This window comes from Arachis ipaensis, chromosome B7 (genome assembly GCF_059453495.1).
Source record: "Arachis ipaensis isolate K30076 ecotype BB chromosome B7, ASM5945349v1, whole genome shotgun sequence".
NCBI lineage: Eukaryota > Viridiplantae > Streptophyta > Magnoliopsida > Fabales > Fabaceae > Arachis > Arachis ipaensis.
In genome coordinates this window covers 128,320,194-128,344,965 of record NC_142442.1, presented here as the reverse complement: position 1 = coordinate 128,344,965, position 24,772 = coordinate 128,320,194, and the positions used below count along the sequence as shown (strand labels likewise).

The window sequence follows — 24,772 nt, the reverse complement described above, 5'->3', positions numbered from 1 at the left end:
TAAATAATAATAGTTAAATGTAAAAAGTAAAAATTCTAATTCGGTGTCTCATTTTCACTCATGTCTTCCCTTTCTCTGTGGTTCCACATACAGCAGTTGAACAATGGAGCCCCTAAAAGAAAAAGAGAATGCGACGTCAGCAATGTCGTCTGCGTCGACTCCCTAGTAGCCTTTGTTCTGCCTTGTTTCTGCCTCGCCTTCATCTCTTCCGCCGTCGTCGTCGTCTCATGTGTGTCATCATCGTCATGCTCGTCTTCGTCTCCTCTATATTGTCGTCGGTTTATGTTCCGTTATCCATGGTGGTGCTCTTCTGTGTCATCGCTGTTCGTGATAGTCATCTCCTACTATGCGTTGCCTTTCATGCTCGTGTTGCTCCTCTAGACCCTGGTCCTCTGCCTCTGCTGCTCTGGTTCATCTCGGCCATTCTCCTTCTCCACGGTAGTGCTCGGTGTTATCGTTCCCTAGTTGTTGCGCATTGCTTGGTTGCTAGTTTATGCTCTACTAAAGGTAAATGTTATTTGAATATTGTCGGCTATATTGTTATTTAATATTTTTACTGTCTATGAAAATATTGTTCTATAATCTATTTGATAATCTGATTTTTGGTTCTTTAGGAAGTTGATTTTGATTCTGTTTTTTCTTTTTTGTTTCATGATTTTGATTCTGTTTTTTGCTTCTTTGTTATATGATTTTGATTATCTTTTTGCATATACTTTTATATTTGTGAACCGAGTGTCTTATTGTGACAACTACATTATGCTTATTAATATAGAAATATTAATTAAATTTTGTTATTAATTTTATGTTTTTTACAATGCATTGAACTAAAATAGTTTATATTGGGAGTTCTAGAGAATGGACTTGGAATTTAGTTTAAATAGAGTCCTTTGAGAGTGGTAGTCATTGTCATGCTAGGTTATGTCTCTCTGCTCTTTTTTCCACTCTTTCTTTATATCCTTCTCTTATCTGTTCTCATCTCTTGTAGAAATTAGTCCAATTGTCAACTACCATAAATATTGGATTAATTATGACCATAATCCCAATTTAAATTTGAAATTTCAATAGGCGCGCACCTTCATATTAGAAATGGTTCTTAATTGAGATTTGATTACACAATTGTTGAAGCAAACTAACCCTATAATAATTACATGAGCAAAACATAAGTACTTTGCGTGTCTCCAATTATTAATTTCAAAAAGATAAAGCAAATACGGAAGAAAAATCAAATTCACAAGCAAACACAAAATGAAAATGAATTAAGAGACAGATGTTCGACGATGATGGCTCGAAGACAGATGCTTGACGAAGCGAATAGAGACGATGACGACGAGGATAGAGACAACGACGAGGATAGAGGTGGCCAACAACGATGACAACAGAAACTTCGAACTGACCTGCCGACGACAACAACGAAAGAAGCTTCGAGTAGCGAGGATGACAACCGCTGGTGGTCACTGGCGGCACCGATAGTGATAGGGATGGTGGAGGCGTTCTTTCTGCATGTTTTAGGAAATTAGGATTGGAAGGGAGAGGGAGGCATTCGTGACTTCGTTCTGCTCATTTGGGACTGGGTTATTGGGTTTTGTCTTTTTTTTTTCTGGCATCAAAACAGCACCCTTTTTTAGGCTGATTACAAAACCGGGCCTTCAAAAAACCCAGACCGGTTGAACTGTTATTTTGGCCACTTTTTTAATTAGTTTTTTGTAGGACGGTTCTAGAGGTCAACTGGATCAGCCAAATGACTAGTTTTTGGTTAATCCGGTCGAATTGGCCGGTCCGATTCGATTTTCAGAACCTTGGAAAATTCTATCACTCTAAATAAAATTTTTGTAGTTGTGAGAAGTGAGAAAATGGTGCAAGTTATGGCATAAAGGCTTCAAAAACTAAATTAAAGATTCAGCACAACTTGAAGAGGCAATTCAAGATCGTGAGGAGCTAATAAAGAAAATATATGTGCTAAAAAAACTTGAAGAGCAACGAATACAAAAAGAAGAGTTAGCTCAAGTGAAATCTCAATTGGAAATTCAACAAGTCCTTGTAAACTCTTTGATATAGCGCGATTTGACAATGAAAATGGTTAGACAACTAAAGGTACATGTAAAATTGATTATGATTTTAATACATATTCGTACATGGTTGATATATTATTAGTCTATGTTTAATTGTATATGGATCTATTTAATACATTTTATTAGTTGTGTTATGGTTGAGAAATGACACATGTCTTATTATTTAGTTTGATAAGTTTGGTTGTGTAATGATTGAGAAATAAGTGATGAATTGGTTGTTTTTTATGGAACCGTAGACGATAAAAATATCCAAGTTTTAAGGGAGTTTCTACCAAATATTTTTTAAAAACAATAAAAGTGAACAGTAAAATTGTAATTAATGTTATATATTGTCTCTAATTTTTGTTTTGATTTTTTATATTTACAAGAATGTCAAAATGGGGACAACATACTAGGTGCAAGACTCAAAAATATTTTGACTCATGGATACACTAATCTATGTAGAACTTTTAACTTTTAATTGAACTTGTGAAACTAATCTATGTAGATGCTAATGCTGTTTTGTTTTAAAAGAATCTTAGTTAAATGAAAGATATTTGAATTATCTATGTTATTATATATTATATAAATGTTGACTTGCACAGTAAATTAGTTAATATATCAATTAATTAAAAAATAATACAATTTGATAAATTATGTGTTTTATATTAAAAAATTTATTACAAAATAAATATTGTGTTTTTGTAGTTAAAGGAATTAAAAATCTTACGAAATTAAGTTATATTTTATAACAAAATTTTGTGATAGAAAAAATTATATTGTTAGGAAAAATATTTCAAAAGGTAAAAAATTGTTATCACTTTTGTAACAAATTTTAATTTTTGTATTAAAAAAATTTGTTACAAAATTATTACTTTGTATTATAACAATTTCATTTTTTGTTACAAAAATTTTTTGTAACGAGACATATGGCAACAACTCTGTAACAAATTTTTTTTTTGTTACAAATTTCTTTCGTTTCAAAATTCAAATTTTTTGTAACAATTTTTTTGTTACAAATACTACTTTTTTATAGTGATAATAAAGCAAACTCTACAGAATTTGGAGGAAAGTTTACAACATTAGAAAAAAGTAAATAAATTTTGCAAGGAAAATAACTTTGCAAAAAATAAATTGCAGAATAAAATAATAAAGGAAAGAAGAGAAAAAATAATGGAACAATACCTACTCAGAAATGAGACTTAAAACGTAAATAGAAAGTAACTAAGATGTGAGTATGTATAAATGTGTATTTTTAGAGCAAAATTTCAACTGCTCACTGTTTGTTTCGTGCTCCTCTTTATAAACACACTTGATCAATTTATTGTCACTATTTTGTTGCTATGTGGTAGGCTATAATTTTTTTTATCAGTAATCATTCCCGCCAAAGCACATTCGACCTCCTAATAAGCAATCGAACTCTCTTTTAGTCGACCCTTTGTATTTGATTCTTTCTCGTCAATTGTCACAAATTTTGTTGAGTAACAACCCCATGTTATAATTTTTTTTCAATTTTTCAAACACTTAATTTTTGAATATGTTCCATCCAAACAAAAAAATGAAAAAAAGGTAAAAGAATTCAAAAGAAAAACCAAAATAGAAAGAGAAAATATTCATGAAAACTTTGTGTGTACCACTGTTTTGAATAGAAATATTAAACACGAAAAAACACAAATTTATTATTCTTTCAAGAGACAAATCAAGAGCCATAATAAATGAAAATTCTATAGTTAAAATGGAGGAAATCGGCTTTAAAGTCGAAGTCTTGAATTCAGACAAAATAACAGAAAATTGACCGAAATGTATAAGTCACTCAATACAAATAATGCGATGATCAGTTAATTAAGAATTGGCTGTTTTGGAAAATTGAAAAAAAAATTGAAAAACTTTTATAATTTGCAAAAATAATTTTATTATAATTGAGTAATTTGATTTTTCAAATTCATATTAAAGAAATGATTAATATTAATTATAAGAAAAAGTTTAAGAAATCAACTCTATATACAGTTAAGTAGTTAATTTTTTATAAAATTTTGATTTTAAAATTTAAAAAACTAATTTTATGCTAAAAAAACACGCGCCTTCTCACTCCTTTTACTCTTTTTTTTTCTTCTTTTTAGGATCACCTTTGAAAGTTCTTGTACAATGATTTTAGATATATTTCTTTTTTGTTAAACTTTGGGTGTTCTTTTCAATGATTTTAAATGTTCTTTTTTATTAGACTTTGGATATTCTTTTCAACGAGTTTGAATTTTTTTGTTAGGTTTTTTTATTAGGTTTTGAATGTTCTTTTTCTATATTTTAGACGTTTTTCTGTTAAGTTTTGGATGTTATTTTTCAAAACATAAGGAAAAAAAATTCCAAAAACTAAGAGAAAAAAATTCTTCTTCTTTTTGGGATCACCTTTGGAAGTTCTTGTACGAAAATTTTAGATGTTTCTTTTTTGTTAGACTTTGAATGCTCCTTTCAACAAGTTTGAATTTTTTTGTTAGGTTTTTTTTTTTTTTGAGGTTTTGAATGTTCTTTTTCTATCATTTTAGATGTTTTTTCTGTTAAATTTTGGATGTTATTTTTTAAAACATAAGGAAAAAAAATCTGAAAGCTAAGAGAAAATAAACTAAAACTACTAAAAAAATCATCTACTAAAACGTAAGAAGAAGAAGAGACATGGATGGAGAGAAGAGAGGTTTGCGTTACCACGTTTGTGACATCACGTTCGGCTGCAGGTGGCGGAAGGTGATGCGTAGTTGATGGTGGAGGTTCAGTGGCTACTGGTGGCGGAAGAGAACTTGCGGCTGCTGGTGATGGGGTAATGCAGCATCGTTGACGGTGGAGGATGTGCGGCTGCTCGTGGCAGAATACGACGCATGGTTTTGTGATTTTTTTTATTGTAAATAAGAATGAAAATAGAATTATGATTATTCTTGATTTAGGATTTTTTTTTTGTTGGGCTTCTTTTGCAATCCATACACTAATTGACTACAGTTGATTAATACCCTAATTAATTACCTAACAGAATTATAATTATAATAATAATTATAATGACTTAATTCAATTTTTTCGATAACCATCATATATGTATAACCAACCTCTTAGGTTGCATTTGTTTACAGGTACAAGAAACTGAGACAGGAACACAGAGACACAAAATCGTGTTTGACAGATGAGACATGGACAGAGACATTGTGTCCAAAGACACTAACAGATGATAAGTTATTACACATTTAATTATTAAAAAATTAAACTCTTATCTATGTAGTTTTCCTAATGAGTATATTTTTGTTAAAAATATTTTTCAAATTGTTTTGTCGATTTTTAGCAAATCGATGGTGGTTCGATTCTAATGGTCTGGGAGCGAAACCAACTCCTCTTTTGCGAGTACCAGTTTTCTAAAAGTGTATCAAAGTTCCTCGAATTAGACGGGATTAGAAGAAAAGACTGAAAAGACAATAAATAAAAGGTTTTGAAGATAAAATCGATTAGAATTGAAATGGTTTGCATTAAATCTAAACAAAGCAATAAAATGATTTCGATTGAAGGACTTTTGATATGAAGATTAAAGGTTTTGAAACATAAATTTGAACACATAAAGTAAATGCTGTTTGAAAAGTAAATTTGTATGAAAAGTAAAGTTTGTAAAAAATGTAAATGGAAAATAAAGACATGTGGAAGGAACCCTACAGAAAATTGACTCAAAGCAAACTCAGAAAGTCCCTGGGATGTGAGTGTGCGTGAGTAATTTCTGAAGCAAAGTTCCAACCCATGTAACTTCAAGCCTTCTAGTATTTATAGCCATTTCCTTAACTGATTAATTTGTAATGAAACTCCCACGTGTGCGAAAACATGAGTAACTGTTTCCGTTCTTTTGCTTGATCATGTGACGGTTTCAGAATGACTTTCAATTTCAAAGTCTTTGATCTTCTTTGTCGAATATCTTCTCGATTTGCTAAGTCAATCAGACTCTTACTTAATGTCCTCAAACACGTGTCTCCTTCGATGCCAACTTCTTTCCGAAAGCTCACTTAGTTACTCGAATAAACTCCTCCTTCTTTCAGAAAGCTCACTTAGTTACTCGAGTTCGACCTGAAAGGTTCAATATGAATCGCCTAAGATAGTTAATTTTTCCAAGAAAAGACTGAACTTCTTTCTTTGACTTAGGAGGAGATAATGCTAAGATTGCATCAGCCTTATTTTTATCGATGGCGATCCCTTTTCTATGGACAACAAATCCTAGAAAATTTTCGACTGGTACACCGAACACACATTTTAAAGGATTCATTTTTAAACCCTTTTTTCGCATGGTGATAAATGCTTTTCTCAAATGATCAATGTGTTGAGTCACAGAATTCGAGTTAACCATAACATCATTAATATAAACTTCCATAAATTTTCCAATATACTCATGAAAAATAGTATTCATGGCACGTTGATACGTGGCACCAGCATTTTTCAAACCGAATGGCATAACTACCCATTCATACGTGCCTAATGCCCCAGGACATCGAAAAGCAATTTTAGACACATCATCTTCTGCAATGAAGATTTGGTTATATCCTGAATAACCGTCTATAAAACTTAAAATCTCATTTTCTACTGCAGAATCAATTAACATATCTGCTATGGGCATAAAATACTCATCTTTCGGAGTTGCATTATTCAAATCTCGAAAATCAATACACACTCTTAATTTTCCATTCTTCTTCATCACAGGGACGATGTTCGAAACCCTTCAACATAACGTGCGGTGCAAACAAAGTTTTCCTTAATCAAGCGTTCAATTTCTTCTTTAATCTTTTGATTAATCTCAGGAGCAAATCATCGAGGCGTTTGCTTTATGGGTCGAGCATTCGATTTCAACGCTAGTCGATGTTCCACAAGAGAACGATTAAGACTAGACATCTCATGATAATCCCAAGCAAAACAATCTTTAAATTCAAGCAAAAGATGATATAATTCAGTTCGAAATGGGACTGGAAAGTCCTTACATATGTAAGTAATTCGAACATCATCAACAGATCCCAAATTAATCTCCTCTAAGGGATCTTGTGACTCAAAACCTTTCACATTTTCACCATCTTGTACCGAATACTTTTCAAAACCCAGCGGGTCCAAATTATAGATACAATCAAAAGATAGATCAACGGATTCATTAGGATTGAAACAAACTTGATCATTTGCTAAATCAACAACAACTTTGTTTTCAATACAATGTACTTCTGCTATACCAGCAGCAGTTTGATTGACAACATTATTATCATTATACGAACAGAAAGAACTTAAACCATGACTAACTTCAACCGAAGGGGTCAAACCTACATTATCAAAAGAAGATGAAACTACTTTCCTATATGATTCTACTTCATCAGAAAAATCATTTTTATTTCCTACTGAAAGAAAGTTACTTAAATATTTATTTAAAATTACCAGATAATTCGAGACATCTTGTTCACTTGCAATCGAAGACTGTCCTCAAATCACTACTTATGTAGAGCAATCCCACCCAGTCAGAGGAATACTGAGTTGTGGATAACAAAGCTTCACATTCAAACCTTCTGAAGTCAGAAAACAGTCTTCACAATTGAAACAACATTCAAAGGTTTTAATTTTGGACTATACACCTTGAAATCGACATACAACTATTCGACATATAGATTTGAGTCAGCCTTAACTTCTTCAGGTTTTCCATCATATGTCCAAAGAAGGATACTCTTATTCATAGTGGATGGTACAGCTCCAACACCATAGATCCAATCTCGCCCCAATAAAGCATTGTGACTAGCTTTTGAAGACACCACTACAAAGACAGTGTTTCAATTAGAAGATCCAACCTTTACCCTAAGAGTAACCAACCCCTTAGCAGGAGTTGAAACACCACTGTAATCTGTAATAGCAATGTTACTAGGAATTAAATCATCAGGGTGTTTTCCCACCTTCATCAACATCCTCTTCGGTAGAAGGCTGATAGTTGCTCCTCCATTGATCAGAACTTTGTTTATTTTGATCCCACCCATAGTTGTAGTAATAGACAGTGGGCGCAAATGAGATTTTTGTTTCTCAAAAGGCCTTTGAAAATAACCAAGTTCATCCTCATATCGAATGAACGAAAAGGCTTCTTCATCATCCATATCATAATCCTCTACAGGATTTCCTTCATATTCCCCCAGATATTCAGTCGGGATAATCAAAATGGTACTGACCATCTCATCTTCTCCTTCTTCGAAGTAATCTTCATCTCAACCAACAACCTTATCTTTGTCACCATCTGAAGCAATAACCACTGCTTTTCCTTTATCCAACTTCACAGGGGAGGGAACTCCCTTTGGATACGTCTCTCCATCAGTCGAAAAAACTATTCGAAAATGCACAGAAGGTGTTGCCCCCTTGACTTTGTCGACTGGAAACATCTTGGATGGCTGTCGTCCCCTTCTTCCTCTGCCCCTTGGATACCCTCTGGCTCGGCCGTGGAAGAAAGGATATCGACCTCGAGGAGGACCTCTGTGCCCCCACTGTGGGTTACGCTTATAATGACCGTCTGTATTCTGAAACTCTTGACAATTTCGAATCCACTGTACGCCAATGGCTTGAGAACGGTTGATAGGCGTAATAGTACTTTTTGAGGACCTCCAGAACTTTGCCCTTCCATTAATCGAATAGGTTGTTTCTGACGGGCCTGTTCCTCTCTGTGAGCCAACTCTTTCTTCATCCTTTCCTTCTCAAAAATTGCTGCAGCTTCAGCATCGAAAACTGTATTGCATCGAGGACACAGAGATACGTCCCGATCTTTTAACTTTTGCTCTACCAGAAAGTCCAACAAACCATCTCCTACTCAGGATATACAGATTGGACATCTGACTCAAAGCTTCCCAGAGCCATCTCAAAATCATAAGACATTCCAGCCATATTTACTCCAAAATATGGTTCAGCAAAATTAGCTCCACCATCAAAAGGATCAGAATCAACTTTCGTCTCTTTCTTACTGTCATCGAATTTTAATCGTCCTTCCATGATGGCTTCTTATATCAAATCCCTGAAACGAACACAATTATTAGTCGAATGACTAGTTTCTTGGTGAAACTTACAATAAGGTTTTCCTATTAAATCTTTCACTAAAAGCAAAGTTATGCCTTCAGGTAAAATTAATTGTTTATCCTTAAGCAACACATCGAAAATCTGATCAGATTTCGAAATATCAAAACTATATCTTTTCCACTTTTCAGTTTTGAATCATTCGACTTCTCATTGTTGGGAATTTTCTTAAGTAAAGAACAAACATAAGGAGGGCCTTTCCTAAGTTCAGCCAAATCAACTTCTGCCTCCAAATTAAACTCCTCATCAGAGGATTTCATGGCCACATAGGAAACTTTCTCCTTACGAGAGAAAGGTTTGCTCTTCAACCTCCTTTAGTTTTTATATTTATCTTTTTCTTTTTTCAGAATTTCTACTTGCCAAACTCTCTCAGCTAAATGGGCTAAGTCAGGAATATGCATATTGAGTAATTTTCGACGCATGTAAAATCCTAACCCCATAACTGGTATCTTTACTACTTCACTTTCAGGAAGTGACACATAACAACGACTTCTAGCGTTTTTGAAATGAATCATATAATCATCAATGGTTTCACCATCTTCACATTTCAAAGCCACTAGATCAGTAACAGCCACATTCAATTCACCTTGGTAAATTTGGGCATGAAAAGCAATTTCTAACTGTGCCCGTGTTGTTATCGAATTTGGTCTAAGATTCGAAAACCAAGTAAATCCATTCTTCGTTAACGAAGAAGGGAAAAACTTCATTTTCAAACTTTTATCATTGGCCAAATTTCCAATCTCAACCAAATATCGGGCAACATGTTCAGTAGTTGACTCTCCAACTTCTCCTGCAAATTTCGTAATTATTTTAGGATTTTTCACTCCTCTTGGCACTTCTTCCATTTGAACATTATGAGGAAAAGTTTACACAAAGTAGGGTCGATTCATGAATCCTATATTGAATCCAACCCTATTTAAAACATCTTCCACAATTCTAGTAACCTGATAACGTTCACCAACTTGATTAGCGCATAATCGAGCCAGGACATCATCTGTATTTTGACCACGAGGAATTAACTGAGGATGTTTTCTATTTCTAAAAATATCATTCTCATTTTGAAATAAGTTTTCAAAACCCTCATTATTTCATCTGGCATTCTGCCTTTCTCCTTCATCATAATCAACGATTCGAGCAATTCGTTCGACTTGCCTTGCAAGACGATTAAATTTTGATTCGTGATCAGTCATCATAGGATTCAGAATTATGGTCATTTGTTGGGTCAATAAATTGACCAGGTCATGAGGACTTTCTTCTACATATTTCCAAAATGCTGCTATTGAATTAGAAGCATTCGATGTAGAGCCCACATTATAATCTCGAAAAAACTCAGATTGATGTTGTGGATTTTGGGCAATGTTTATCCCATTTGAACCCCCAAACCGAATCGGAGGAACGAAACCACTCACTGGTGGAGTATAACCAGGAGGAAGGCCATAAGGAGGCCAACCAACAATTACTTGGGGCTGAATTAGTGGCGGATTACCACATGGACGAGTGTTACGCCCATTATTTCTAGCCTACACATTAGTAACCGCCACACTTTCATTTACAACTACCCATTCCGAAAGTGAAACAACGTCCGAAGGCTGTCCATTTACTGGTGCACTGTCATTCGTGGCCGAAACACCATTCACATTCGAAACTTCGTCAGCCATATGAACAATTCTCCCACTCCTTAATGGCATACACTAAGTGACACCAAAATATTTGGCACACTTCAATTAAAAATTGTCCTACCGGACGTGCCAATTTGTTTTGTCGATTTTTAGCAAATCGATGGTGGTTCGATTCTAATGGTCTAGGAGCGAAACCAACTCCTCTTTTGCGAGTACTAGTTTTCTAAAAGTGCATCAAAGTTCCTCGAATTAGATGTGATTAGAAGAAAATACTGAAAAGACAATAAATAAAAGGTTTTGAAGATAAAATCGACTGGAATTGAAATGGTTTGCATTAAATCTAAACAAAGCAATAAAATGCCTTCGCCTGAAGGACTTTTGACATGAAGATTAAAGGTTTCGAAACATAAATTTGAACAAGTAAAGTAAATGCTGCTTGAAAAGTAAAGTTTGCAGAAAATGTAAGTGGAAAGTGAAGACATGTGGAAGGAACCCTACAGAAAATTGACTCGAAGCAGACTCAGAAAGTCCCTGAGATGTGAGTGTGTGTGAGTAATTTCTGAAGTAAAGTTCTAACCCTTATGACTTCGAGCCTTCTAGTATTTATAGCCATTTCCTAACTAATTAATTTGAAATGAAACTCCCACGTGTACGAAAACGTGAATAGCTGTTCCCGCTCTTTTGCTTGATCATGCGACGGTTTTAGAATGACTTTCGATTTCAAAATCTTCGATATTCTTTATCGAATACCTCCTCGATTTGCTAAGTTAATCGGACTCTTACTTAATGTCCTCAAACACGTGTCTCCTTCGATGTCAACTTCTTTTTGAAAGCTCATTTAGCTACTCGAATAAACTCATCATTCAAATTCAATTATTTTTTAGCTACACAAACATATTAAAAGAAATTTTTAAAAGAGAATTTCAATGGAATAAATAATATCCAAGCAAGCTCTCAAGTGTCCTAACAAACCTCTATATAAAAAGAAAATCAATATACAAGAGTCTCGATGTTTTCAAGATTTTATTTATTTTTATCGTACTTAGCATTATGAATATAATGCCATAAAAATTGAAATGCTGACAAGACTTCAAACACTCTAACACGACAGTAATAAAATACTATATACTATAGTTTATTGGTAACAAAGTTCCAGCAAACCTACTTCTCACCTATAATTTGCACCAATATGATAAGGATTCCCATGATTGATGAAGTCAAAACAAATTTAATAATGGATCCTAATTAGGGAAATAATCTCAGCCGCACAAATTCTATATCCATTTTATATTCTTTATCCCCTCTCAAATGGGATAGGTTTTAGAAGCCTTACCTTCTCACGTCTCCGAATTTCTCAATTTAGAATTCGTGGTTAGACATTTGAGGCAACCAAACAAATACTAGCTCCTATTTATCTTTGTTCCTATCAAACTCAAAGGTCGCTATTGAAAAACTGGTACTATCATGAATCAGTTTATCCGAAAATTAAACTAGAAACTGACATATTAATGCAATTATTAAAGGCATAAGCATAAATATCCCATGATAAGCGAAGCGAGTTTCCTTTCAGCTTTTAGGGTGTGCCACTTGTTGGAGGGAAAAAAATTGCACACTATTTGTTATTTTCGCACATTTTATTTAGACATAGATGCATGAGAAATTTTTTTTTTCTTTAAATACATTTTAAACATATTTACCCTCAGAATTATTAAATATCTTTACCCTCAGAATTTTTTAGACTTTTCAAGCTATGTCAAAGGATCGGAAGAAATTAGTCAAGGTGGGTTATTAGTTATATATTTGCTTAATTTACAAAACAACAACCTATTTTGTTAGATAATCCACAGAAGTCTAATTAATAACAAATTAACAAGTATTTTTAAATTATATTTTATTTTTTAAGTTATTATTAATGGAGAAGTCTAGGAACAGTATTTTTTTTAAATTTTGGCCAGCATGTAACCAATAAAAAAAAAGTGAGCCATTGGATGAAATCTTACACCAATCTCACACCATTAAAATTATCATTGATAGCTATTTAATGGTTACAAATCATAAAAATTACTGATCTCCTAACACTCTTTATTATTAATTAATAATTTTTAAATTTTATTTTTAAAAAATATAAAATTAATAATTATTAATTATAGTTGTTCAAAGTTGACCGATTAAAAATTGTTTACTTATATCCTTTTTTAACAAATAAATAAAAGAAAATAAGATAAATGGTTGCCGTATGTAGCTGAGTATGAATAATAATTAAGTATTCAATAAATAAAACTACATCACCATGCGAAAAAGTATGTAGATATAGCACAAGATCCCGTCATTTTCATGATATATATAGTTTCGGTCAAAATCTTCGTGAAAATTCGATGCATTACAATATTCAATCTTAGATATTTAGAGAAGAGCGTGATAAGAGGTAGTGGGATTTTTTTTTTTCTTTTATTGCTTCTCGAATTAATTGAGAAATGAGAAATGATGTTTGGCACACATTTTTTTATAAAAGAAATTTTTTATCTTCGCTCATTTTTTATTGATTATGTTTAACATTTTTCAAATTAATTAAGCTTCCTTCGCAAAAGGACAAACATTTCTGCAATTTCCGCGTGATAGAGAGCACTATGATGCACTAGTGTTAGTTTTCATTGAGTTGTGGTCTCACTGAATCAATATAACAAACTAATGGTTAGACTACTGATTCACACTTAACATTGAAAAGCAACCATTGCCGCCATTAAAACTAAAGTATGAAAATTACTATTATTGAGTGAATTCGTTATTCGAAACATAACTATATATGAACTTATTTAAGTATGAAGTATAACAAATTACACTACTAAAAAAAAATGCTAATTATCATCAGATTTACTATCGAATTTAATCAAATAAATTCGTTGTTAAATAGATTACCATCGAATTTACTATCGTTCTTGAGTTGACGGTATAAATATCGCCGAAAATTGTTTATCGACAAATTTATTTTATCCGATGTTAATTATCGGCAGATTTTCTATCGATCTTTTCAATGAATTTGGCGAGATTTGTTGATAGTATTCGGCGCTGTTTCACGTGTTTAGGCATCCATTTACCAATTTTAATTTTATTTTTTAAAGTTTTTTGCACCGTTAAGTCATAATTAGTAGATTCTTGTTAACAAAATTGTTAATAGAAAATTAACGTTGCCAAAAATCAAAAAATTATTTTCTTAAAAAATAAATGGTCTGAATGAAATAAAATTTCACAAATATAGAATACAATGAAGTAGACAAACAAAAATGTGTAAAACCCTATACAGATCCTAGAAATCTTCAATGTTGTTGGCGGCGGCGGCAGCGGCGTCGTAGTCCTCCTGCAGAGGTGGCGGGGGAGGTGCTGTCGTCGGTGCCCTACTAGCAGTGTCGCTGCTTCTGGCGTGTATCTGCTGGCTATACTCCTCCATCTGCTATCACAACCGATCGAGCTGCTTCAGTTTTTTCATTAGGTCTGAACTGACGGTAATGTGTGCAAGAATCTCTCAATATCTCTGCTCATACTGCTCCGCCTGCTGGTGAAGCTCCTGTGTTAGCTTCTGCACCTCCTCCCTCATGTCGACAACTTTCTGGGGATCAACAGGGTTGGTGCAGAGGCAGAGGAAGCCGCCAACGCAGAGGAGCGGAGGCCATTGGCGAAGAATGACCCTAATCCGAAGCGGCGATTCTTGTAGGATTCAGAGGCGATCTCGCGCCAAATCTTATCAGGATCACCACCGAGGTCTCGGAGCCGGCTTCGTCGGCCCCACTAAGTGGCTGATATTGCTGGGTCGCAGCCTCCAACCTCTACATGTACTCCTCTTGCGTCACACACATTAGTTGTGATTAGGTTAATAGTTAGATAATTGACTTTAAACCAAATAAAGTTGAAACTTAGGATTAATTTAAACTCACATAATGGGCCGCAGACCGATCGTAAGCAAATCTCTCCTTGTTTGCCTTCAAAGTATGGGTATACTTGAAGGTCTCCTCCAGTATCACCTTACAATCTAACGACTTAGACTACAAATTAATATATCAACAAAATAATAAAACAAACAAACAAATTAAACAATGACAGAAAAATATAAGTATGAACCAAAATACAGAAAATCTTAATTCTAATTTCGAAAACATAATTTTAATTTTTCGATTTTACTAAAAATCTTCTGAAAATTTCGATAAAGTCTCCCCTAAAATTCGGATTTAGCCACTCTTGAAGGGTTCCATCCAACATTTTTCAGTAATCTCAGAGCCTAATCTAACCTATTCTAACCTATCCTAACCATCTAAATCCACTAAAACAAAATTAAACTAACACTTGCTCTACTAACTAATTAATTAACTTAATAATCAAAAAGGAAAGTAAAAAACTAATTCAAGTAACTACTAAAATATTAAACAAAGCCAAAATTCTTACCAGTCTGGTCTTCGTCTTCATGAAGGTCGTCGATCCACCCGTATATAAGCGAAGCCCTGTTAGCGACGTTTATCAGACGGCGACGCTTGAACCCGTCGTTCTCTCTAAAATAGGCCTCCAATTCATGCTTGATGTTTGGACGGATCCACAATGTCAGGTGGTTTTTTCTCTGAAGAACGTCGCTCATCATCTGCTGAAGTCATTTGGCTTCCCGGTGGTCATAGATCTTCCTTATCATGACATTATGTTTTGCATCTCATATGAATTTCGACTACACATAGTGATTCACCAAGATTAGTTGGTCACAATAAAATAAGTTCATAACAGTTAAGTAATTCAAACAAAATTGGGTTTTTACACCCCACTTCTGAAATCAACGCTCTCTCACATCAGTCGAAATCTGCGTGTAGGTCGGCCACGGATGGTCGTATATGGACTTAATGACCTCGGATATCTCCTATGTGCAAGCATTAGGGTTTGGTGCAAACCTGTAAGAGAAAAATCTCACATTAACAAACACATAAGATAAACAAACTTAAGATAAACAAACTTAAATATAAACAAACTTAAGATTAACAAATTTAATATTAAAAAATTAAACTCACGACTGCATGTCATTGAGCCAAATCCTCTGCCGGATGACAGGTGGTGGTGGAGGGACATCTTGCTTAGGGGCATTAGAAGAATCACCCACCGCGGACTCTGTTGACATTGTCGTTGCATCTGCAGGGGGGCATAGCAGAAGGAGGCACCCAATTCGAGTTTGGGACCATGGTGAATTGCTGGTTCGATGGATCCGCCCGTGACGTCATAGGGGTCGACGGGATAGTTGGGGTATAGGGCGATGACTGGGCAGCCTTGGGGAATTCGTTGAAAATTTGTCCTCTACCACGATCACGTGACCCATTCGACCTACCTCTACTACCTGTCGTCATGTCTGTACAGCGAATATATTAGTAACATATTAATAACATAACAAATACCAATATATAATTACATAAGAAGAAACTCAAAAAATAACAAATAATTCTAAAAGTTTTTTAGTTTAGTAAATAAAAAAAAAAGAAATTACATAGTGTTTTAGTTTCAAAATAATTAAATTAGAATGAATAAGTATTTTGGTTAGTTTAGCAAACTAGCAAATGCCTATAGAGTATTAACACACTAATTTCAAAGGAGAAAATTTTCTTTCATAAAAACCAAAATGAATATATACATATATAGTTCTCTTGTAAATGCCATAAATATTTATCATAACACCAACTTTAACAAAATTAAAAACATATACTAAGATTACAATAATTATTCAAATTAACAATTCCATAAAAATACAGGAATCCAACAATTAATTATAACAATTTCGAAAACATAATTTTAACTTTTTTTATTTCACTAAAAATCTTATATAAATTTCGACAGAATCTCTTCTAACATTCGAATTTCTCCCCCCTTCAAAGGTTCCATTCAAACCAAATATCCATCAACTCTTCTTAACCTGTTAATTTTTTCAATCATTATTAAGGTAACATATAAATAGCTCAATCATTATTAATATAGTCAAGCATTTTTCTAACAATTTCAGTAGCAGGACTCAACAAACAACTCAATAATCCAACATTTTTCAACAATCTCAGAGTCTAATCTAACTTGTTCTAACCTATCCTAACCACCTAAATCCATTAAAATAAAAAAATAAACTAACTAATCTTTACTAGCTAATTAATTAACTTGGTATTACATAATTTGAAATAACCAGAGTTAAAAAAAAGAACCTTAAAGAGGGGTGGAGGTGTAGTGGTGGCAGAAGCAAAAAATGCAGGGGCATTGCAGCAGCGATGGCAAGGACGTTCAATAGCAGCGGCGACGATGGAGGCAGTTGCGGCGGCAAAAAAGGTTGACGGGAAGAGATGAGAAGGTTAGAGAGAGAGAGAGAGAAGTTAGAGAGAGAGAGAGACTGAATTCGAAGGGGGGGTTCGCAGTTCCAATTTAGGACACAGTTACCGTCGGATTTACTGGCGGATATTTCTGATAATAACACAGTGTGGATCACCAAAATGTACCATTCTATTAAATATCTCTTCCGTCGGAAGCGACTATCCGCCGGTAAACATTTGACATAACGAATTCCTCATCAAATCTGTCGTTAAATTCGACGCTAAATTCGATTGTAATTGTTGCCGCTAAATCAAACGGTTCTCAACGTTTTTCTTATAGTGTTAAGATGTATTATGTATGATATTAAGATAGAAGCATCATCAATATAATATGAAAAAAAAAAATCAATCAATCTATTAAGTTTCCCCTAAAACTAACACATCATGCTGCAACGTTGTCATCATTCCATTTTTATAAAGACATTGTAAGCACTGTTTCTTTGACTTTCTAAATTTATTATTAGACTTCTATCTTCACACGAGAGTCTGAACACCGCAGAGGAAACATAGGTGGCGACGATTGCTCTTGTTCTACTTATATTAAGGGATTCAATCAGGGTAAAAAACAGTATACTTTTAACGATAAGGTGCTACTTATCTATTCTATTATCTTGGCCAGAAAAATTTTTCAGTGTCTGTGAGACTGTAGGCACACACTCATGCCGACGACCGTAAAGCAAGACAAATTCTTTTGTAACAAAAAAGAAAGGCAATTTATTTATGTTCTTAATACTTTTTAAATTGACTTTGTATGCATTAATTATTACAGGTTTATAAAGAGTTACTAAAATATGGCATGGATTCTAATTTTGAATGATCAAAGGATAAGCTGAGAAATTACGAATCATCATATCATCCTTGCTAAAAAGAACTTCACATAATTTACAATTGTTGATCTTATAAATGAAGTTTATCCAAACTAAATTCAGTTTTAATTCCTATTAAGTTCGAGTAGCAGATTTTTTTTTTGTGAAATTTTAAATTTCACAGATTAATAATTAATTTATCGTAAATTGATTTATTTATTTAAAATTTATTGTTAATTAATAAATTGTTATATGTATAACAAAAAAAATTTAAAACTCCAACCTTTAGTTAAACAGAAAAATAAAATAACTGTTTGACCAAATATTATATAAAAAACTATTAGGTATACTAAAAATATCAGTATTTCAGTAATTTTAATCGTTGATTTTAATTAATATATATTATATATTTTTTTTATAATTCAGATCAACTAACAATTAAAACAACTGAAACACCGATATTTCTGAAACTCTTCCAACAATACTATATTGTGCGTCAAGTTAGGTGTTGAGTGAGGGCACTGAGTGGTGGAAGCTAAGCACCAAATATGTTGCAACACCTCAAAAAGGATAATAAGGAGAGTCCACAGGCACAACAGGTGTCGCAAGCACAAGGCAGACGCAGGCACTGTCAAAAGGCATCGAAACTTAGAAATTACAACAAACAGTGGTAGCACGTAGATGCTGGGGCAAACAATCTGGGAGGAACACACACGTGTCACGAGTGAGCATTGCACAGCGCATCCACCCCGCTGATTGATCCCCAAAAGTGCGCGCCACGTGCTCTCACCACAAGAACCCTATCCGTACCAACAAAATTTTGTTGGCCTTCGGCGTCATCGCATCACCATTTCAGTATAACGACCATTGTGCAGCTGCCACTTAAACTTTGGTAATTATGAATTTTGGGACAAAGGTTGTCTTTCAAAGATACTAACAACTTCTGTTTAGGGTCCAAGGGGGCAGCAGAACATAACATGAGTGAGCGTGCCATGCACATCAATTGTGAGATGATTGACACTTTTTCTATAAATTATTTAGTGCAACAACTGATGATTAAAAAAAAACATAATAAAGAAGACCAGAATTAAAATGGAATAAAAAATAAATTGTAATTAAAAAAAATTTAAAATTAAATACAAAAAAAATATTTTATTTTATATCTAATTTCTTGATGCAATAAAAAAAGTTTTTAATCTAACTTGTCAACATCATAATTTAAAAATTGAATCAAAAAAACTCTTCAATCTTCTACTAAATTTTTTATACAATAAAAGAAACTCACTCAATTTCGTTTGTCAACACCATAATTTCATCACGAAACAAAAAAAAAGTTATTTTAGCACCTCTGATCACTCAATACTACAACTACAATAATTTGAGGTATTTATAACCTCTTATTAGATTAAAATAAAAAAAATCTCAAATACAAAACCCAATCTAATAACTAAATAAATAAAATTAAAATACATCAAATTAATTAAGCATTCTAAAAATATAATCTAATAACTTTTAAATAATATTTGAATTCTTCATATCACGAACATTTGAAACACGAAACACGTGTCAATAGACCTACAATTTTTATAAATAAAAATTTAATTAATTTAATTTTAATATTATCTGATTTTACTATTTGAATTAAAAAGATATATAAAAATAATTTAAAATTTTTAATTATTATAAAACTAATATATTTATCATCATATCATCCTCCCTTAATCAATTATCGAATGTTCAATCTGATATGAAAAAAAAAAAAAACAAAACTAAATTTTCGGATTAATTATCTCACCCTTTGAAGTGTTTATAAACCAATGAGAAATTAATCATTGTAGTCAACAATAGATGCCCCGTTCATTAAACAAAAAACAAAAAAAAACAGATTGAATTAACAAACTCATTTCACCAAATTTCATAGATGCGGCCAACCACAGGTCTAGTTCTCCGCCAAGTGCACTGGTGGAGGGTCAGTGGCGAAACTTGAAACAAAATTTTGGAGGGTCAGATAGAAAATAATTGTCAAAATATTTTTGATATAGATCCCATTTAAGATAAGCTCGTCTAATCTCATTTTTCTGGTTTCGGTGATATTGCCAAATTTAAAGTCGTTTTTCAAGATTTCGTTCCAAAATGTTAAGGTTAAAGTCATCAGATGTAACTTTTTGAACTTTTGAAGGTTGTATCTCACTTTCTTTGTGATTTATTAAAGTAGAAGAACTATCTACATGTGTTGATATTGTAAAAGTTATATGTTCTCCTTCTGAAATATTAGCCTTTCTCTTAAAAAATGTATCAATTCTTTGATTTTTCATTATTATTTTATATAAAAAATTGAATATATATTCTGTAAAATATGTAAAGAAGAAGTTAGAAGGACAAATATTAAAATTTATAATATTTATTGAATTTTTTTTATCAATTTATACAAATACAATAATATTAATACTTATTGAATATTCTATTATCTTTTATTATCTAAAAAATTAAATTAAATAAATAATAAAATATAAAATAATATTAAATTAAATAAATAAAAAATATCTAATTTTTTATATTTGAACTTAAAGATAGAAAGAGTATTGTTTATTGAATTTATTAGATACTTTAAATCATAGTAAAGTATTTAAGTTAATTGAACTATTTTTTATCTTTTGAAAAAATACTACTAAGTTTTTTATAAAAAGTTTGGAGAAGCCATGACCCCCTTGTCTGAATTAAGCTCCGCCACTCTGAAGGGTAATTATGTTAGTTGTATATTTTACCTTTCCTTTTAGCGTTTGGTTGAACTCTGACATGTTCGAAGTACATACCAACTCTCAGCAACAAATTTTAATATCCCTCCCGGGCCTCTTTTCCTTTCTTTTCCTTTTCCTTTTTCCTTCCAATTGATCCTTTTCCTTTTTCCAGCCGGTTGATACCAGTTTTCTTTTATTTTTTGGTCATCAAAAGTAACCAATAGTTAATCCAGCTTTGGTATGTAGAAATTAAACTTCCTGATTATAAGTTAATAAAGCTGTTTAAGTAAACTAATTTGAATTGCCTAATGGTAAGTTCACTAATCCACTTAAGCAAATATCAAGAATTCAGATCTCATTTTGTGCATGCAAATATCAAGAATTCAGATCTCATTTTGTGCATGCAACAATTTATTGACCAACGGCAAACTTCAAATAGAATTCAAATAGACAGCAAATTAGTCAAGTCCTAGAATAGTGAGAAACCAAAACAAAACCAAAAAAAAACAAAAGCTATGTTTAAGTAGTTAAGGTTTGATGACAAGTTTGTTACATTTTTAATGTCAAACACCGGGGGTTTGAATTCCAACTCTAGCTGGTTTATGGTATAATAAACCCGCTAAGGTGTGTGCGTGGTGTAATGTACTAATGTAAGACCCAGAAAAACTCACCGAAATTTATTCATTTTGATTTTAATCGAAGATAGTGCCTCCCTCCCTCCCCTTGAACTGTTTGTTTACCAGATAAAAGAAGCATGATCTAGTTTGAAACCAATTACAACACTGCCAATAACAAAATATTCCAGAGATGAATTCTTCTCTCTGCTTTAGCAAGGTCTATATACATAATCTACAATGATACATTTGTGTTTGTAAATCACTACGACCATTGACACCAATAGAATGGTGTCATTGTTCCAGAAATTATGGGAATATCTTGTGGAGCTAATAAATGCTAATCGGTCTTCTGAACTCCAGAATTCTTGTACTTGTTTTCTTCCCAGCAGATCATTGAAATGGCATGCTACCAGCAATGAGGGAACAAGAAAAACCATAGGGACTTCAGGAGGAACAAGAAAGCAAGTTATGATATAAAATTGTACAACAAACAGAAGACAGTGCTAACTTCGCAACTGATGGCTGCTGCGCTTCCTGAAATGTCTGAGAATGAAACTGTCTGCATATAATGGATAATTTTTTCTGATCAAACCCTTTATGCACTTCCAATATGAAAAGTCAACCAGCTCTCCATCTTTCCGTGCTATGAACAAACACCTAGATCGCTCAAAATTGGGATGATATCCAATCTGTCACAGGAAAAGGAATGATAAAATTTTACCAATGCATAAAGATAAGAAACGAAGTGTTAAGACTGGATAGGATTTAAGAGACAGTGATCTCAGTAATTTCTTATATCATTAAAAAGCCTATCATTGGAATGTAATGTACGACGATTAGAGATCAGAAGCCAATATTTATACTCTTCTTTCTTTAACGGGAAAATGGGGGTCTGGTCAGGTCATATCTTTCAGCAGCTAATCAAGTAACACAAAAAAAGTAACATCATGGCCAAAATCTGTATTTGCTAGTCGCAAAAGATTTTGGTACCATATAAATGCATTTATTATGCAGATTAATGCTATAAAGATCTCTTAACAAATTAGTTTGATTTGGACCAACAAATTACTAGAATGAGCAAAATAAAGACTGCTTCGTCATGAAAATACTGAGAAGCTATTTTTACCAAAGGGCAGAGAATCAATGAGTTGCAAAACTGGGCAGCATGCCATACTGATTTAGTTATTAGAAATCATGCAGCGTAAGAAATACCTAATAAGGTAACTCTTAGCAGGGATTAGGGACCTCTAAAATGCAAGGTGCATTCTGCTAAGTGTGGGGATGGAGTGGATCACCATTGATGAACAAATCAGAGGCTTAGATATTCATATAATAAAAGCAGCCAGAAGACACTCCATGAACTAACAAAAACTAACTCTCTTGATTTCCCCATCATTAGCAACGAGTTGCACTTTAATCAGAGCACACCCTGCACTTCAAAGGAGACAATCCTATCATTAGCAGGTCAGATCATCCTCCAGAGCCAATTAACTCTTAAGACTGACAAAGGGAAAATCTTTGCAGTAGGCAACAACTGATGTCATGGTCATATAGATTTCTGAACATAAAATATTTTAACTGTTTGATTCGGCAATAGATAATTCTAGGAAACAGTCTTTTTGTCAACAAAAGTTATGCACAAGCAGTGTGTGTGTTTGTGAGGTGACGAGGGGGAGGGAGGAGCTACCGTGATATAATCAACTCCAACTCCAATCTTTTTCTCATATTCTGGATGAAAGGGAAGCAGCTTCTCAAGAATGGTTTTCTCATGCTCTGGACTCAGTCTATCTCCACTTTCATATCTACGGCATGAAAGGCATAATTAGATTTTCTAGATAAATGAAAGGGAATATGTAAATCAATGATTATAACTACCAATTGATTTTCATCACAAATATCAAATGCGTTTTGAGAAACTGATTATTAGCCATTATACAATTGTAGTATCTAGTAAGGAGACAGGTACAGATACGGCAAACCAAACAACTATAACAATAATTTGAGATTCACAGAACATTCATGACTTAGGCTGTTAGGCTTAAGTAAAGGAAGTCTTATGTAGCCCTAACCACATTTACAGCAAAGCAAATATCTACAAGAATTCGAAAATCGAGGTGAAGTTTATACTAGTGTCTCACTCAGAAATCTTTTACCTTGTTACAGCAAATTGCTAGTAACGGAGAACTAAAGATGCATTAGCTAGAAAGAATAGTCTCAGACTGCAAGCCAACACCGACACAAGTTACAGAGCTAGAACAGTTTGGGGCTATAATGAACATAACCAAAGAGAGGACATTTCAACCATGCATGCATGTCTCATCACTCCCATGAGACAAGTAACAACTCCGAACATGTCTCCTATATTAATTATTTGTCAATACATGGTTCTAAAATCATATTTCAGGGAGAAGATAAGAGATAATAACTATTAGGAACTAATTTAAAGGGCATAATTAGAAAATGTTAAAAGAAGAATGAAAAGAGGAACATACTGTCCAGAATGGAGAAGCATCCTGACAAAGCCAACCAAAGGAACGGTGTCCTCCAGAATCTGGTCTTCCCAGTCAACGCATTTATCCTCCTCCTCCTCCTCCTCCTCTTCTTCATCATCATCATCATCGCCGCGGTCGTAACCATAGCTGGTGTTGGGTTGGGGAACGAGGGGCTTCCTGAGGAAGTGGTCGCCGTCGGAAGTTGCAGCTGCTCTGAGGGGGGAGAGGCGAGGGTAGAATGGGAAAGAGAGAAAGAGGGAAGGGGAATGGAAGTGGTAGAAGGAGGAGGAGATAGGGTTTGTGAGGTGGGGAACATGCGGTGCCGTTTTGGATAATGACAGTGATGAATAAGCCATTTATTTTTAGTAAAGGAATGGAGTGGATAACTCGTGTTCAAACTTCACACTGTGATTCAGTTGGTGAAGCTAAACATGGTGTTGGTGTTAGTTCTTAGTTGTATACTCGTAGTTCTCTCTGCCACCACACCCAGTGAGAGGAGCAACAACTACACGACCAATCTACCAGGATAAACTAACAACTCTCCCTCATCCTGCTCTCCATTTTTTTTATTGGTATGTACTGGATCACTTGTTTATACGAAAGACCGGGATATGACCCAGTAATACGTGGGCTCACAACTTTGGCAGCCCACTGTACATATAATTTCTTCCCGATTCTAAAGTTTGGAGTTAGAATTATTCTAGTGGGAGTTAGAAATTAAAATAAGATGAACTCAATTTGTGTAGATACACAGAGATCGGACCTGTGGATCGCAACTTATTGACACGTGCCCCTGGTATTTGGCATGAGAGAGCAGGAGCTGCTGTTGTACGATTTTCCTCAATTTAATCGAGCCGTGTCGTCCCAACGCCAACGGAGGGTGGAGGTGCCTTGGCCCATTGATGTGGTTGGGCTAGTATTGGGCTGGGCTATTTCTTTTTGTAATTCCGATAGTGTATTCTTTTAGAAAGCGGACATTTTTGAAGAAGACTGGGCCA

General features: G+C 33.7%; 1 protein-coding gene across 1 annotated transcript; it reads right to left on the bottom strand.

Annotated features, from left to right (window-relative positions):
- Positions 1 to 21,396: 21,396 nt before the first annotated feature.
- LOC107605838 (DCL-like protein) lies at positions 21,397 to 24,426 on the bottom strand. The gene is made up of 3 exons (XM_016307758.3): positions 23,775 to 24,426; positions 22,970 to 23,084; positions 21,397 to 21,971 (listed from the first exon to the last, which is right to left on the bottom strand). Exons 1-3 carry the CDS (start codon positions 24,128 to 24,130, stop codon positions 21,786 to 21,788), a joined length of 657 nt encoding a protein of 218 aa, XP_016163244.1. The 5' UTR covers positions 24,131 to 24,426; the 3' UTR covers positions 21,397 to 21,785.
- Between the last annotated feature and the right edge of the window lie 346 nt (positions 24,427 to 24,772).